The sequence below is a fragment of the Cygnus atratus genome, chromosome 6 (genome assembly GCF_013377495.2).
Source record: "Cygnus atratus isolate AKBS03 ecotype Queensland, Australia chromosome 6, CAtr_DNAZoo_HiC_assembly, whole genome shotgun sequence".
NCBI classification, from domain to species: Eukaryota; Metazoa; Chordata; class Aves; order Anseriformes; family Anatidae; genus Cygnus; species Cygnus atratus.
This window is the reverse complement of record NC_066367.1, coordinates 414,566-429,956: the sequence shown is the minus strand read 5'-3', so window position 1 is coordinate 429,956 and position 15,391 is coordinate 414,566. Positions and strand designations below refer to the sequence as shown.

Here is a 15,391-nt window from a genome sequence, read left to right as displayed (position 1 = left end):
TTCTTTGAGGGTAATAGGATGGAGTGGATGTCCTGCTAGAAGGGAGGACCAAGGCTGTGATTTGTGCCTTGTCCAAAAGCAGGGTGTACGTGGGGATAAGGTGGTGAAAGGCTTCTTGTGTTTTTCCTCCAGCTCCACAATTCAGACAGACTAAAAGGAGCCAAAGCATTCCCTGTTTGCTGTGCTCTGATTGCAAACAAGGTGGTTAGACTGTCTGGTCTCAGTTAATGACCAGAACCCCAAGGAAAATAATGATGGATAAAATTAGCTCTCCCTATGTCAACGTTATTGAGAACTCTGCATATGTAAGGAAGACATCTAGTGGAGCAGAATCTTTTCCTATGGAAGTTGCTTCTCATACATGGGTCTCATTTTCATTTTTGGAGTGGAGAGTCCAAATACTGAGTTACTGTGGAGTGAGCACACTTCAGCCAAACCCTTGGTTGTGTGGAAGCCAGCAGTAAAACTCTGTTAACCACAAAAATCTAATCGCAGCTCCCATCTGTGGGAGCCTGCTCATTTTGATACGTGGCTAAATCAGAGACGAGCGTTTGTGGCAGTTCTGACTGTATGGTTTGTTTGCAGTTAGTCTTTCTGAATGACTGGCATGACTGCTATTCATGAATGAAGATGCTAACTTTATGTAAGGCTTCGCAAAAATAGTCACACTCTGTCCCATCCCATCCCCCCCCCCCAAAGGGGAAAAAAAAAAAGCTGTTTGGGGTCACTTGTGCCATTACTTGGGGGGGGGGCTCTAGGAGAATGAAGGGAAGACATGACTGATATAGGGCCTTACTTGACAGTAAGCACTGTCATCAGCTCTTCCCTGAGTACACAAACCGCAGTAACTTCCTGCTTTGATATGATGAACTTCGCTCATCCCGAGTTTTGCTGTGATTTGGGCTCTGTGGGGAAGGATAACTGGCTCACAGGGAATTCAAATAGCTTTTATGGAGAAGTTTTGTTCAGCAGATGTTTCTGAGAAATGTTCCAGTTGTGATGAAGTAATTCTTTTTTCCAATAAAAACCCTGTTTGATTGGAAAATTCCTAGCCAGCCCAATTTGTCTGCTAGTTCTTACTACTTACAGGATGGTTCGAGCAAGTTGAGAAACTGAAAATTCAGCTTGTTTAGTGTGTTAACTCTGTGAACTGGCACTGTTTCTTTGACAGTGCCTACATACAGTATATAGGAGCTTGTAAGTGCTGTTGTAACATTGGTAACTAACAGATTTAAAAGATAAGGCATGCTTTTCTGTGCACTGCTTACCTGAAAAGTGCTGGTACCAATGTTTGCCCAAGAAACGTGGGTATGGTACCCTTCAGTACATGGACGTTTGAACAGGTAGGGAGGCCATAGCTGGTAGCTGCAAATCAGAGCTCCATCTAATGCTTTTGAACACTAGTAAGGTGAATATTATGTGTGTTTTTTTTTTTTTTTAGCCTAATATTTAAGCCTCTTAAATATTTAATTGTAGAAGTTCTGGATAGAAGCAAAGTAAAGGTCTGTATGATGTGCTACTCATTTCATCAATTCATGGGTTATGGCATGCTGAAGATCACCTCTGGTGAACTGCCAAAAAAAACAGGCAAATCAAGAAGTGTTCTAGAGCATGTGTCCCAGAGCTGTACAGTGTAGCTGATTTACCTGTCTTTGAGAAAAGTGCCATCAAGGTAGGATATAGATTTATTTCTTTGAATATGATCCTCAGTGGATGAACAAAATATCTTTTTTATTTTGTTGATAAAGTTGCTCCATTAGCTGTCCATGCCACGTTCATTTCCTTGGCTAGTCAAACAGCTTTCTTCATCAGGATTGTCACTGGCCAATTAAGAAGTCAGTGTTTTTTTTTTTTAAAGCCGCTTATATTCCTGGCTAACCCAGGGCTTCAGTTCGTGCATGACAGGCAGTGCTTCCTATGCTACTGACCTTAAGCAGCAGAAAGATTTTCTGACATTAGCTCATTGTCCCCTTTTTGCCAGGGGCAAAACTGGTTAAGGTGCCTTTGCATCTTTTTGGCAATATACAATCTGCATTGATTGACTGTACTTCTACATTATTTTTGATGTACCTGTGAACAGCAATACCTAGGTAGTGTTTGTTTCAGCTGGAAAGAATAATTGGCTTATTTTGTTTCTCTAAAAATGTGCAGTTCAAAGTCCAGTAAACACTATTAGACACATATTTTAATGTGCAATAACAAGTAGGTTGAAAGCCTGTTTGAACAATAAGTAATTATAGGTTAGCTTATTTAATGTTTTTGTTGTTGTTTCCAGGAATACCTTTTGTTAACATAGGAAATCAGGGTTTTCCTTGGGGGTAGGAAGGTGGGGGAGGAGAGGCAGGCCAGCATTTGTTGTAAATCTAGGAATAGCAAAACATCAATGGTATTGCTTTCAGTGCAGCGTGTGACTGTGGATACTGTTAGCAGGGGAACGGTGTTGGGTCTGTGTCTGTTTATCGTGCATCAGGTCACTTTAATAGAGAAATTTATAAGCATTTCTTAGTGTTTTTGTGTTGTGTGTATATATGTGCAATTTAAAAATACTGTTCAAGGAAAAACTTGCATCTTCAAAGGGCAGCTGCTTCATATGGGGTGAAAATGAAAGGCTGCATTTCAAGGCTCGGTTTTGCAAGGTTCAGACTGCTCTGACACATTTAGATAAGTAATATGCATAACTCAGAGTATGTTTACATATGCTTTGAACATACTTTCGTCATCTGAGACCTAGCTGTGTAAGACTTAAGACTTTCTTGCCCTCATTTGAGTATTTGGCTTCATCAGTATTCATCAAACATGTTTCAGGGAGTACTTTCAGAGCTCTTTTAAAGTTCTTGCTTTCCCAGAGCTCACCATAAGCTTGCCAGCTGCTGTCATGAGTGCAGTGCTTCCTCATGCTCAGCCAGGGCAGCTCCAACAACTGCATTCAAAGCTCTCTGCCCAGAGGTTTTTTTGTCTCTGCAGCTATGAGGGTGGGCTCTGCTGTGCTTTCCCGTGGTCCCAACAGGCAGCTGATGAAAGTCTGCATAGATCATTGAGTTCAAAGGAATTGCTGCAACCTGTTTTTGCTGAAAATCAGCCCTGCACATCTAGCAATGGTAAACTGGCTCTTCAGAGACCTCTGAACTGGAGAGAAGGAAAGAGCGTGGGCTTAGAACACTTAACAGAAAGAAGGCTGAAATTTGAGTAGGTCCATTCCTTTGAACTTAAGATTTATTCCAAGATAAGAATTTATTCTAATGATCACACTGTACCAGTCTTCTGGTTGAAACTTGATTTCTTGTGATAATTTTATTTCTTAACATCTAAAATCAGCATCTATTTGGAGACTTCCTAACATTCACTTTTGTTCTTCTGTTTGTACTGTTTAGACACAGGACTGACTGAGGCAAGATATACTACTACATTAGATACTCTGGTGTTATCATTCCCATGCCATACTCTTCTGGCAGGCCACATTTGGACAACAACAGAAACAAATTAGCTTACACTGTTTCCTGGTATGCCATTCTGAGCTGAAATAGGAGCTGACATAAACGACTTAATGACTCAAGCACCTGGCAAAAATGACTTAAAAGATAATAAGCAGTCTGTAAAGACTGAAAGTCAACTTTTTTTTGTTGTTTTGTAGGGGTTTCATGGAAGTGTTGAATTCAAACAGATCATATTTTACAACTTCACTTTTCTTTATCAGTGTGTTTGGCAAGATTCCTTCAGGCATTTGAGGAAGAGCAAGACTGTAATGTTTACTTTGGCAAGCATTGCTGTGGAAAGTGAGTTTTCTCAATCTGAAATATTTCCAGATTCCCCCATCCATCTATCCTGCATATCAGAGAGGAACACTTTACTGGCAATGTAGCTGAAGCCCGCTATTCTGAACTGGACTTGGTTCTACCAGTGAGATATATGTAGTAAGCCTCGGAATTTTAGACATCTTCAGTTTATCCTGGATCAGAGTGATGCTCTTGGATGTTCCACTAGGATGCCAGTCAGCAGAACACAGCCCCTAGGCCCTCTGCAGTGTTTCCAGCCCCACAGTAGTGTGATCCATTCACCACTGTTGTGGAGTGGTAAGGGTACAGAGCCCCTTGGCACAGTCTCCTGTAGTGGAGAGCAGCAGGAGCCAGGCAAGTTGCTACGTTATCCTGAGCAGTTGTTAGCAGTGGTGCTGGGGTTCTTGTCTTTGGAGCCCTGAAGTGGGGAAATGCCTTCTAGTGTGTTTTTTTTAATTTATTGTTGCTTCTTAATGTATAGTAGTGTTGGCCATTGGTGAGTGTTTCCTTAGGTAACAGGGCTGTATATGAGTCGAAAAGAAGGGCAATGGGAAGCACTGCCACTTCAGTTTTGAATTGTGACTTCATTCCACCACCCCCACATACCTGATAGTTGGTATAAACCTCGTGGTGGTTCAGATAAAATCAGATCACATACCTCAGCTGGGATTTAAAACCAAATGAATATGGAGTTCGAGTACGTGATGATATGTACACCATAAAGAATCAGTGGGGAAAACCTCCTGGCTTCAGGTTCCTGGCTCTCGGCTTCAAATGGTGTATAGTCATACAGCTGTAGTGAGGAGCTGGCTTGGAAATAAGTATTTGCCTGTTAATCAGTATGGTAAAGAGGATGGGAGGAATTTGCAGAGATTGTGCCTAAGTTGCTTGGCTGTTCGCTAGGAAACAGCTTTTATATGATGTGAATACCCTTCCACAGGAAGGTCCAAGTACTGTATAACAAGACTCCATTCCAAAAATCTGATGGTGTTTTTAGAATTTGAACTCCATTTTTTAAAGACAGTGTTGCATGTGTTTTGTGGATGTCCTCCAGTGTTTAGAATGCTGTTTATTTGTTAAGTAATTGTGCTCATTATGTAACTTGAAGTTTTGTTTTACTTTAAAGTATGATTAATTCATAATGTACTTTATTGCACTCATTGTTTCCACATACTGCTGAAGAAACTAACATGGGTTCTTAGAACATTCAAATTAGTGGACACTAGAAGTTGAGTTACTTAGCAAAGACTAAATTAGTTTTTCTATAGTAGGGTATTTTATGAATTGGCACAGTTTGGACATCCTTGTAGCTTTATGTCATAACATTGGCAAAATCAAAGATAACCTTTAGTTTTTAATTCATGATATTGTTAGAAGTATTAATGGTTGAATTTAAACGCAATTTAATGCAAGTTTGTCAAATAACAGAGAAGAGAAAAGGAATTGCATGAGAACTCTGTAGGTCTCTGGACTTGTAGCCTCACCCACCATGCAAAGAGATCGGGGTTTACTAACCTTGTTGTCACTCCTAGAGTAGACAATTGTCATCCTCTGGTCTCAGTGAGCGATTGTAACAGGCCACAGAAAATTAGTCTGTTTGAATATTTGTGTTGTGCACTTTTTAATGCACAGGTGTAGAATGTGAGGTAGTGAATCAACAACTAATTTTTATGGATGGAAGGCACGTAGCCATCAGAGGAAGGAGCGGTGTTCATATTTCCTGGAAGCAAGCAGTTGTTTACTCACCGTGTTTAGCACGGGAGGTGACCACAGATGTAAGAATGTAAGTGTGTAGTTACGGAATATATGTAAGTGCCATTAGAAGAAAAACCTTGTATTCTAATGAGAGGGTAGCTAGACAGCAGAGGCAGATGTGTGTTTTCTGATGACAGTGATACTGTGATTCTGGCAGGTGATTAAAAAAAAAATGGGTATATGTATAAATCTTGGCTCAGGGGTGAAAGTGTCCCAGAACCAACTTAGCATAAACAGTGTTTCTAGGAACATACATGTGCCTGCTTCTCTATCTCAGCAGGTGCAGAATATCTGCATTGTACCGGTCTGCAGCTGCTGCAGCATGGACACCTTACCATGTACAGTGCTTCTATGTGGCCTGTGCAGTGGCCTGGTTCTTCGTTCTGATAATTTGCTATGATTAACACAGAGCTGGCCTTTGTCAGTGTTGTGATACAGGTAACTCCTATGGCAGAGCTTTTATTTGTTTCAGTACAAAGATGGTAAGAGTGGAGGCCAACGTTTTGCAATGGCTAGAAGAGGTGGCTTTAGAATTTAGCCTGACGCATCAGTTAAACAAAAAAAGAAACTTCTGATGTTTGGTATTCTAGAGCACAGTAAACATACGTTAAACTTCTTCTTGAACAAATTACTCAGAACATTCAAATTACTTAGAAGTTCAAGAAGTGATCAGTAAAATGTTACCACATATTTCTTATTAGTAGTATTGCAAATGCAGGCATCTATTTTGCATTTGGCTGGATTCAGGTGTTCTCCTGAATGTTCTGGCCTTGTGAGACAGAAGCTATGAGAATCCCTTTAATGACTTACTGCAGTGTAATGCTGCCTATGTTGTATTTACAGGCAAACAGTATTCGCTCTGTGAAGGCTGATTCCAAAGGTACCAAAATCTACACTTTGTTAGGCTTTTTAGGAAAGAAAATTGATCTCTATTACTCATGCAGGATGGTGTTAATGACCTAAATATAAGTGACTGTTCAGATCCTTTTCAGCACAAGGTACATTCTACGAAGGTGCAGTCTGTAAGGCCATATCTCTGAGACATCTGCTCCTTTCTCAGATTCTAACGTCAGTCACTTCAGGAATCCCCAGGCAGAAGGTGATAAACAGTGGAGGAGAATAATCCTGTTTTCTGTAGGAATCCAGACTTGCACGTGGAATCAGTGAGACATCTTATTTCCTGTATCCTGTTTACAGCTCTGCAGCCAGTGGATTTCAGGCAGTGTGGTGACCATCAGGGAATCAGGCTGTGGTAGCCGAGAAGAAGGGAGAATGCAGAGGCAACTGCTGTGGTTGAGATGAGCATGACTAAGGCATGGTAACAGGACTGGGCTCTGCAAGTGGAGAATGCTCTGCAATGTGTGTACTTCAGTACATATCTTTAAAGGAGAGGATACTAAAAGCCTTAGATATCAAAATTATCCAGAGGCACTTAACCAGCCTGAAGTGGCTAATCTCAGACTTCTGAAAACCAGGAAATAAACAATGAACGTGTGTACTGTTTCTGGGTGTGATCTTTAAAAAGGCTCAAGACAGTATAGGAAAAATATGAGCTCTTTGTTAATTACCTTTTGTGTTTTTTTTTCCCTGTATGTCTTCTTTTAGAAAGATAAAGCTAAAAGGGCAGCTGGGAGGATGCTTGTTAATGTCATAGATATTCTTGATGCTCGTTACATTTCTGCATTTATTTTTTAATTATTCTATTTACCTTTAGACTCTAGACTACAGCAAATAGACAAATCATACCTATTGCTGATTTCAAGATAGTGAAGACAAGTATCAATCTCAGTGCTATGTCCTGTATTTTGCCACTACAATAGCACAGTTTTGTGCACAACTAAGGACAAAGTAAGGTTTTGTAACTTAGTCATGTGTGTGCTAATGTTTGGCTTTTGATGTGGTAAGAGATTTTTTTCTTCTGCCATTTAAATAGTCTGAGTGAAAACCAGAATTCCTTTCTGAAATACTTGATTTTTGTGAGTCTTCCTTTAATTTAAAAATGCATTAGAAAAGGTGTGTTTATCTCAGCATTTATCTGCTGTTCTCTGACCGATAACATCAGAGATAACATCTCTGTGATAGTCAGAGAAAGTCAAGTATGGAACAAAGGCCATGTGTCTCTGATTCTGATGTTTTTGTCTTAGAGCATGTGGATGTCTGCGGGCAAGACAGTGTAATATAATACACATGGGATAGATAGGAATCCCATTTAAAAATGAGATCTAATTCTGTAGAGAAAGTAGGTGTGTAGAAGATGAAAGCATAGCACAGGCTGCTGCAATCTCATTAGATACACTTAGCATTTACATCTTCTTTTTGGAAGTTGGTTCTAAAATTGTGATTGTTGTGTTCTGTCTGTACCTCACATCAGCTTTTTGGAACTGGGGAGTTTTGACAGAACTAATTGGAAATGAGTAAATGATCCTTAATTAAAAATAAAATAAAAAGCCCATGTTCAAGCATTGATCTACTTCATCAGCATATTTGAGTGATAAAATTGTAAACTCCAGCTTCTCTGCTAACAGTGAAAGCTTACACAGTGACTGTGTATAGCCATGCTTGGCTGGGCTGATAAGTTCATCAAGCAATAGTATAGTGCCTTGTATCTGTCTCCTGCCTCTTGTTGCTGTACTGTGACCCAAAGAATCTGTACTCATGGGATCACCTGTCTAGTACGGGGGAAGAAGGGAAGAGGAGGGCTGTACAAAAAAAAAAAGGCTGCTTTTGGGGTGCTGTGTAGAACTTGGAAAATGTTAGTCACAGGACATTTGTAAGAAATTAGCATTGTGGAAGGAAGGGCTGGGTTAGTACGAGATGCGGCAGATGACTGCAGAAGCAGATAGGGACTTGAAAAGCATGGAGAAGGGTCAAGTCAGTCAGACCTAGGATTCCTGTTGTATAGGGGAGGCATTAAAATAGGAAATGGTTGTGGTGGGCTAATGAGGAAGTACATCATTTTAGAGGTACAGGAGACTTTATTCATCCATAAACACAGAGATGGGAAAACCTTCCCAAAATATTTTGTGGGGAATTTTCTGTTTGCTGTTGCCAAAGATAAGTTGTGTGTTCAGATGTCAGAAGCGGTGGAACAGCTGCAACAATCTCCTCAGCTCTGATGGAAGTTACTTCTGGGCTGCTTTCACAGAACACATCTGCCTGGCAACATTGGCACTTTCATAAGCTCCTTTCTTCTCTCTGTATTTGTGGGAAGATTCTTTTGGTTTTGATTGAAAGAGGCACATTTCTTCTTTTTCTGATACTGCTTTTAAGTTTGAAGTTTAAATGTACCATGTGGTAGTAGACAGATTTTTGCAGGAGAGGCAGGACACAGACTCTTGTTTCCTGCTTCTCTGATGCTTGAGATGTTGGCAATCTCCTACCCATGCAAAACGTTTCACAAAATTAAGTGTGGCACCTTTACCCCAAGGCCTGCTTAGCTGGAGAAATTTTGCCGGTCAGACATCCGGTGCTAGTTGGAAGGTGGCAGGTGTTCCTTGGAGGATGAACACAGCAGCGGTGGGATATCAGAGCTGCTTGGAGACAGGAAAGAAACGACTGTAAATGCTGGGCAGGCAGACTCATACTAAAGACAGTGACAGGTGAGCTCAGGCATGTTCTGCTGCAGTAGTTAAAGGCTATACCTGCATGTCTGTTCTGCTGGATGTTGCTACTTGCAATAAAGTCAGGGGGCCAGAACACGTGTGAGCACCTCAGTTTGCTCCAGTTCAGTTTAACCTTAGCTTAAACCTGTGTAGAGCAGTATGAATCGCTTAATTTGGTAGGGGAGAAAAATAAGGCTCTGCCAAACTTAATTCACTCTGCTCTGCAGCACTCCATTAAAGTGCCTCTACTTGTATTTTTCTCTTTTTGTTGTATTGAAAGGCAAGGCATACTCTCTCATTTGGAAGTATGTAATTGGTATAGAAATAATGTGCCTCTGTCAGTATTTGAGGTCAGGAAGTAACAAGCAACTCAGAGTGATCTCCTATTTCTTTCATTACATTCCTTTTTCACAAAAGCCCTGTTGAGGTGACATACATTAACATTTCAGGAGCACAAGTATGAGCAAGAGATGTGGAGAAAGACAAAACATTTAAGCTGATACTCAAGCTGAGAATCCTTCATACAGTATGTTTTGTGCATAATACATTCGGTGCTTGTTTTAACTTAAAAGTCTTAGCCTCTGCAGCAAATCTGTAAAAGACCTTTCTCCAACCATTTTCTGTGCACACATTGACATGCAAAGCACTGCTCTGCGGTGGTTTTAGGACTCAGTTGTGGGCCATATTCTGATCTTCCACAGCTCAGGCAGGAAGAAGCTTCTATAAAGAATTAGGGATCAGAATGGAGCTGTTCAAAGTTAGATTTAAGCCTCCAGCAAAAGCTCTTAAACTTCATTGGGACCATTTTGTGCATAAAATTATTTCTGTGTTACAGTCTTTCGTCATAGGATTTAGAAATGCAGCAATCTTTCAATACAGGGATTAAAAAAATCATTAGAGGAAAAAAATCAATAAATCAGTTTGCTACAATGAGAAAACTGAATAGCTGTTAAGTATAGTGGTAAAGGATAATTTTAAAGATCAGCACTACTCTGACATTTTCCTTCTAATGTATATAGTTTGTATTTTATATAACAAGTATTGCTGGACTGTGAGTTATATAAATGAGCAAGTGTCTTATGCAGGTTATTTCAGTTATCTGCCCTTGTAGAAGGTGAACAGAAAATAGCTCCAACTCAATTTTAGCATCATCATTTTGACAGCTCTGATATGCATATTAATAAAAAGTCTGAAGTGTAGAGGAATGAGCCCATTTGCAGAAGCTGGTGTTCTCTTAGTTCATGATCTTGAGGGAGGAGGCGGGGGAAAGCAGGAAGTAAAGGGGGGGGGGAATTAAAAAGAGAAACCCTCTTTTTTGAGGGGTGTTCTTTATGGCTTGCCAAGTCTTCTTGAAGCAGCATGCAGTGCTGATTCAGCTAGCCTGCAATCATCAGTAGAAGACTATTATCATGTAATACCTGGAGCATGCAGCAAAGTAGAGACAAGTAAATCTGGAGAGGTGTTGTATGACATTTTTACATCTGGTTTTAAAGCGAGTCAGAGCATTGTTACAAAGAGTAAATTTGGCTAAGTGCTGTAGCATGGTTAAATCAGCAAATTTAAATTGGGCACATTATTTAGCTACTGTCTTTGAAGTTACATAAACAGAGGGTTGGGTTTTTCACTAAATAAGGTCACTGATTAATTTGCTTCATACAAAATGCAGTTTTACCAGTTTTGGTATAGTTTTGTTACATAATTAGTAAAATGCTGAAAAAGCAGAACTTGGATATTTCAGATGGCAGATATTTTCCCATTATTTATTTATTTGTTTTATGTATTAATAGATTTTTAAGGTCAGAAGGGTTTGTTAGCTATAAACCTTATTGTACTTGGTTTCTGTGGCATGTTCAGTTCAAGAAAATTTTCCTAGCTTTTCTTCATTATGGTTACTACAAGGTGTGGATCAGTTTGTGTTTAAATCCCATATGCAGGAGGACAGGCTTCCATTCAGTTCTGTAACATTACTGGAGCTGCTAGACAGTAGATATAAGGGTGAACTAGTCAGATAACCATTCCTTAAAATGCAGTTGTCTTAGAACAGAGAAGAATATCAGTCCAGCACAGTTTTGATGTCAATAGGTAGAATGCATTCTTTTCTGAAAAGCTGTAAGGGCTAATGAAGAGTTAGGGTAGTTTTAGAGCTAGGTTTTCCAGTCTGCATGGGAAATTTGATGTACTATATCTCACGCTCTGTGCCCATTTGGCATGAGAAATAGCTGATGGCAAAATAAAAGTACAACAGAAGTACAGGAAAAATGTCTTATAGGGACTACTGACTACAGCTAAGTTCACACACTAAATATTGGAGTTGCCCCAACCTCACATTAGATGTGATCTTCCTACCTGCTTTCTCCAGACACTTTATAACTACTGTTAGCCATTGAGTGGGTTTGACAAAGAAACTAACTTGAGCTCTTTCATCCTTGATTTATAAGTGTTGGGGGGAGGCTTCTGATCTGAGATACTTTCTTCAGCAGACAGTAAAACATTCAGAGTGTCCCAGTTGCCGGGAAGAAGTCTTATGAGATACATAATGTAGACTCCATCTCTGTCTTGGCAAAGTGGCTGAGCCACTGAATAAAGACAGCTACAAGGTATGTGAATTTTTATAGACGGATGTTATCCATTGACAGCACAGTAAAACAAAGATGGCAGAAGGAATCTTACTCATTTCAAGCATATATTTTTTTTTAATAACTAGTAATGGAAAGGGTTACTTCTTTTTTTCCTCTTCTGGCACCTTTTTTTGTGAGCTTGCATAATTTGGTGTCTGCTCTTCATCATACCAAAACTCAAAAATGCATTCCCTTTTCTTCTTCCTGCACTGTCTTTCCCACTTACCAAAAGTAATGTTATGTTTGAAAATGTACTTCCTTGAATCTTGTCTTTTTAATTAGAAAACACATGCATACAAAACTGAATAAATATATTTGAGTGGTATTAGTAAATAGTGTAATAGAAGCATTAGGAGTTTGAACTCCACCAAAGCGCGATGTTTCAAAGCTGGAGTTGAGGGAGGATTTTTCTTTAAGTGCATTAAAAGAGATTTAGAAGAATTATGGGAACTCTTATCAGTCCAGATAGCAGAGGGATCAAATGGGAAAAAGAAGGAAGTGTTGCAGTTTAAGAAGTTGGAAAGAACTAAGATTTTATTCTTGTTTATGTACAGCAATACATTCCTTTCAGTGTACAATGGAATTAAAATTTGGTGGCCAAACCTTTATATCTTTTGACTTAAGTCCTCTATCTAATTCTTTGTGTGTGACTTAATTTTAAAATGTTTTTTTAAAAAGAATTTTAAAGTTCAAGTCTGTTCCTTACTGAACTCTAAGGTAATGGGTTTTGATGGAAGCTGGATTATACAACTGGACTACTTTCTCTGTATTAACTCTTCATCATGGGATGCAGTGTCTGTTACAACTGAAAATAAAAAGCATATAGAGTTTCTTAATCACATGCAAACTCCATTCATGTGCCCAAGTTCAGGATAGACTTGGAAATTTAACCATACAGGCTTTATTACCTTTAAAAGGAGGTGTGTGATTAAAAACTTTAATTCAGTTTAAAAAAAAAAAAAAAACAGTTGTGCAGCACTTGTCTGCCTCATGGTACTTCTAGCTGCTTTTTACGATGGGATCTTCAGATGGGATCTTTCTTCTGGCAAAAAGTAAGATTTCTGGTGATTGAGAAAACAGGAGCTGTTGAGTTCATCTTAGGCATTCCTCCTCCTCCTCAAATTTCAAAGATATCAAGTAATAATGAATAGGATCTAATCGAAGAGACATGTCTGGGAGAAGCATGATACTCCTCCTGTTCTGATTCATAACTATAAGGCATTTTTGAAATGTGCTTGCAGAACTAATCAGGGGAAGGTGTGAGATTTGAACTTGTTCTGCTTTTTTGCAAAATTGAGTAGTGCTGTGCAGGAAACTAACTGTTCTCATGCTTCTCTGGTGCTTATATGTAAGCACATTCAATTAGTCTTTATGTACCTGTGACATGTTGCAATTAAAACCTCCAAATGAATCTTTAATTTTTTTTCTCTTTTCACAGACAATATTCTCACCGGAAGAGAGATGGCAGAAATCAGTTCTCCTGTAAATATCAAGGAAAAGGTAGGCTCAAGTAACAGTGCAGTGCAAACCAAAATGTTTGTAACACACATTTCATCTCTGCTTCTTCAAGCACTACTCACATACTTAACTTCAATATAAGTTGACTTTGTGCATAAAGTTAAGTACACTGATGAGTATTGATAGGTTTAGAATATTAATCTTGGCTGAGAAACACATTTTTGCTTTTCTGCAAGGAGATAATGTTCTGTCAGATACAGTTCTCTTATTTTCTTGTGGTTCCTGTGCATGCTGATGCTATGGAGAGTAGCACTTTGTGATGGTTGCTGATGCACAAAATTCACCCTGTGAGGAAATGTACCCTTTTGAAATCATTTTTTTCTGACCAAGAATGTTGTACTGGAATACTTGAAGGTAATTTCTGAAATTAGAGCCTTAAAAGCGTTATTTTTCCTCCTACCTTAGTATCTCTGATAGACACTAAGGGCCAGCATCCAGTTCTGTTGGTGGGCCCAAGTTTTTTTTGGGTATCAATGAAAAGTTGATTAGGTGTATTCACTTCATGAAAGTTGCACAAGGAGAAAGGATCAAATCTGTTTGATCAAATATGTTGTATCAAGGAAATACAGAAAAGTGAAGGCAATGTGAAACTGAGAAATATAGTCATCGCCCACTGTATCATAAGACCGGCCTGTGGCACGTGGGGCAAAAGGCATATGAAATAGTCTCTTCTCTCTAGGCCTGTCAATGGAAAGGGCAAGAAAAGAAAATTATGAATAGTTTCTTGGTTTGACTTTTTTCCCAACTGACAGGAAATATTTTCCAGTACATAAAGATTTGCCGTAGTTCAGTTTTGCAATTAGGTGGACCAGTAACAGGGAAAATCATTTTGCATGAGGAGCATGTGCAAGATCCTGTAAACGTGGCTTTCCAGACTAGAGAAGTCTCAGTAAGAGATAGAGCCTTAAGATAAAATGTAATGCAACACCATGTCACAGAGAAAGGAATTAGCTGTGAACTACAGTTCAGTAATCAAATTTTAATTAACTTGCTGTTTTACTTCTGAGTTTACAAATAAAATAATGAGCCTTACAGTCAGGTAATGTATTTCTCAGAACTGATCGTAAGTTAATGGCTTAGACGCTTCATTTAGTTTATAAAGACCTCAGGAACCAACAACTACTTATTCTGAAACTAGGTTTCCTCAAGTTTCAGATTAATGATGTTTCATGAAAGAACAGTTACAAATTGTTGCCTGCCCAGTTACTGAAGAAGCAGAACAGCAAGTGATGATCTATATTAGCTAGTTCAGGTGGGTGTGAGTTTTGTTCAGATTGTTGTGTCCATCTTTCTATACTTACTCACTTTGCTTTCAAAAGGTTGTAGAACCTTTTTGCTTTATTCTTTGAGGAAACAATTCCTTACGCAATGCCTTGTCCAGGTGCCTTTTTTTGAGTTGTTTTTCTTCATATTCATTGTAAACTGCTAGATTGCTCATTGTCGTTGAGAATTTGCATGTCAACATGAATCCATATTTTGGCGATGAGTAATCTTCCTTAGTCCATAATAACAGCCCAGGGTTTAAATACTGAGTAGCTCGATTGATTTTTGCAGTAGACGGTAACATCACCAAATCTCATTCCCTGGTGCCAGAGTGCTGCAAGGCAGATTAGAATAATTCTCAAAATATAACTCCAGTAAATCAATTCAAGTTTTACTTATTTACTGTGTATCTTAAATTCTTTCCTTAATTTAGTTAGTTTTACAAGTGTAGGGCTTTATAAATTGACTGTTTGTCTCTTGCTAGTTTAAGAACGAAGAAGTGCAACAGGCTCTTATTCACAATGTAATATTTGTTATGCCAAGTCCAACATTTCTTTGAGGTATCTAAAGTTAAATGTTTATGAGCATATACCTTTTAAAGAAGGAAAATAATTGGATCAATATCCACTCACTTATAATAGTTCTTCTTTTTATTCTAGTATTTTCCACCAGTATTTAGTGCCACTAAATCTCTCTGCCATGGTTAAAACCTAGGTTATCAGCAGCAAAGTTGCTGTTTTTTTAATTCTGAAAAAATACAGGCTAATAAACTGCTGAATAAAGGCTTAGCAATAAATGCATAAAATGCATAAATTTCAAAATCTGCCTATGTTGAAGAGCTAGCATGCTCAGTTTGCTGTTT

General features: G+C 38.8%; 1 protein-coding gene across 4 annotated transcripts in view; it reads left to right on the top strand.

Moving 5' to 3' along the window:
• SPATS2L (spermatogenesis associated serine rich 2 like) overlaps positions 1 to 15,391 on the top strand; it is a 79,257-nt gene that overhangs the window by 26,425 nt on the left and 37,441 nt on the right. For 3 of the 4 annotated variants that reach the window (XM_035537042.2, XM_035537045.2, XM_035537043.2), the window contains exon 3: positions 13,187 to 13,248. In XM_035537042.2, the coding sequence (XP_035392935.1) occupies positions 13,210 to 13,248 (39 nt within the window). In that variant the 5' untranslated portion in view covers positions 13,187 to 13,209. Of the gene's footprint in view, positions 1 to 13,186; positions 13,249 to 14,415; positions 14,519 to 15,391 lie in introns of all 4 variants that reach the window. The other variant, XM_035537044.2, reaches the window with a different exon arrangement.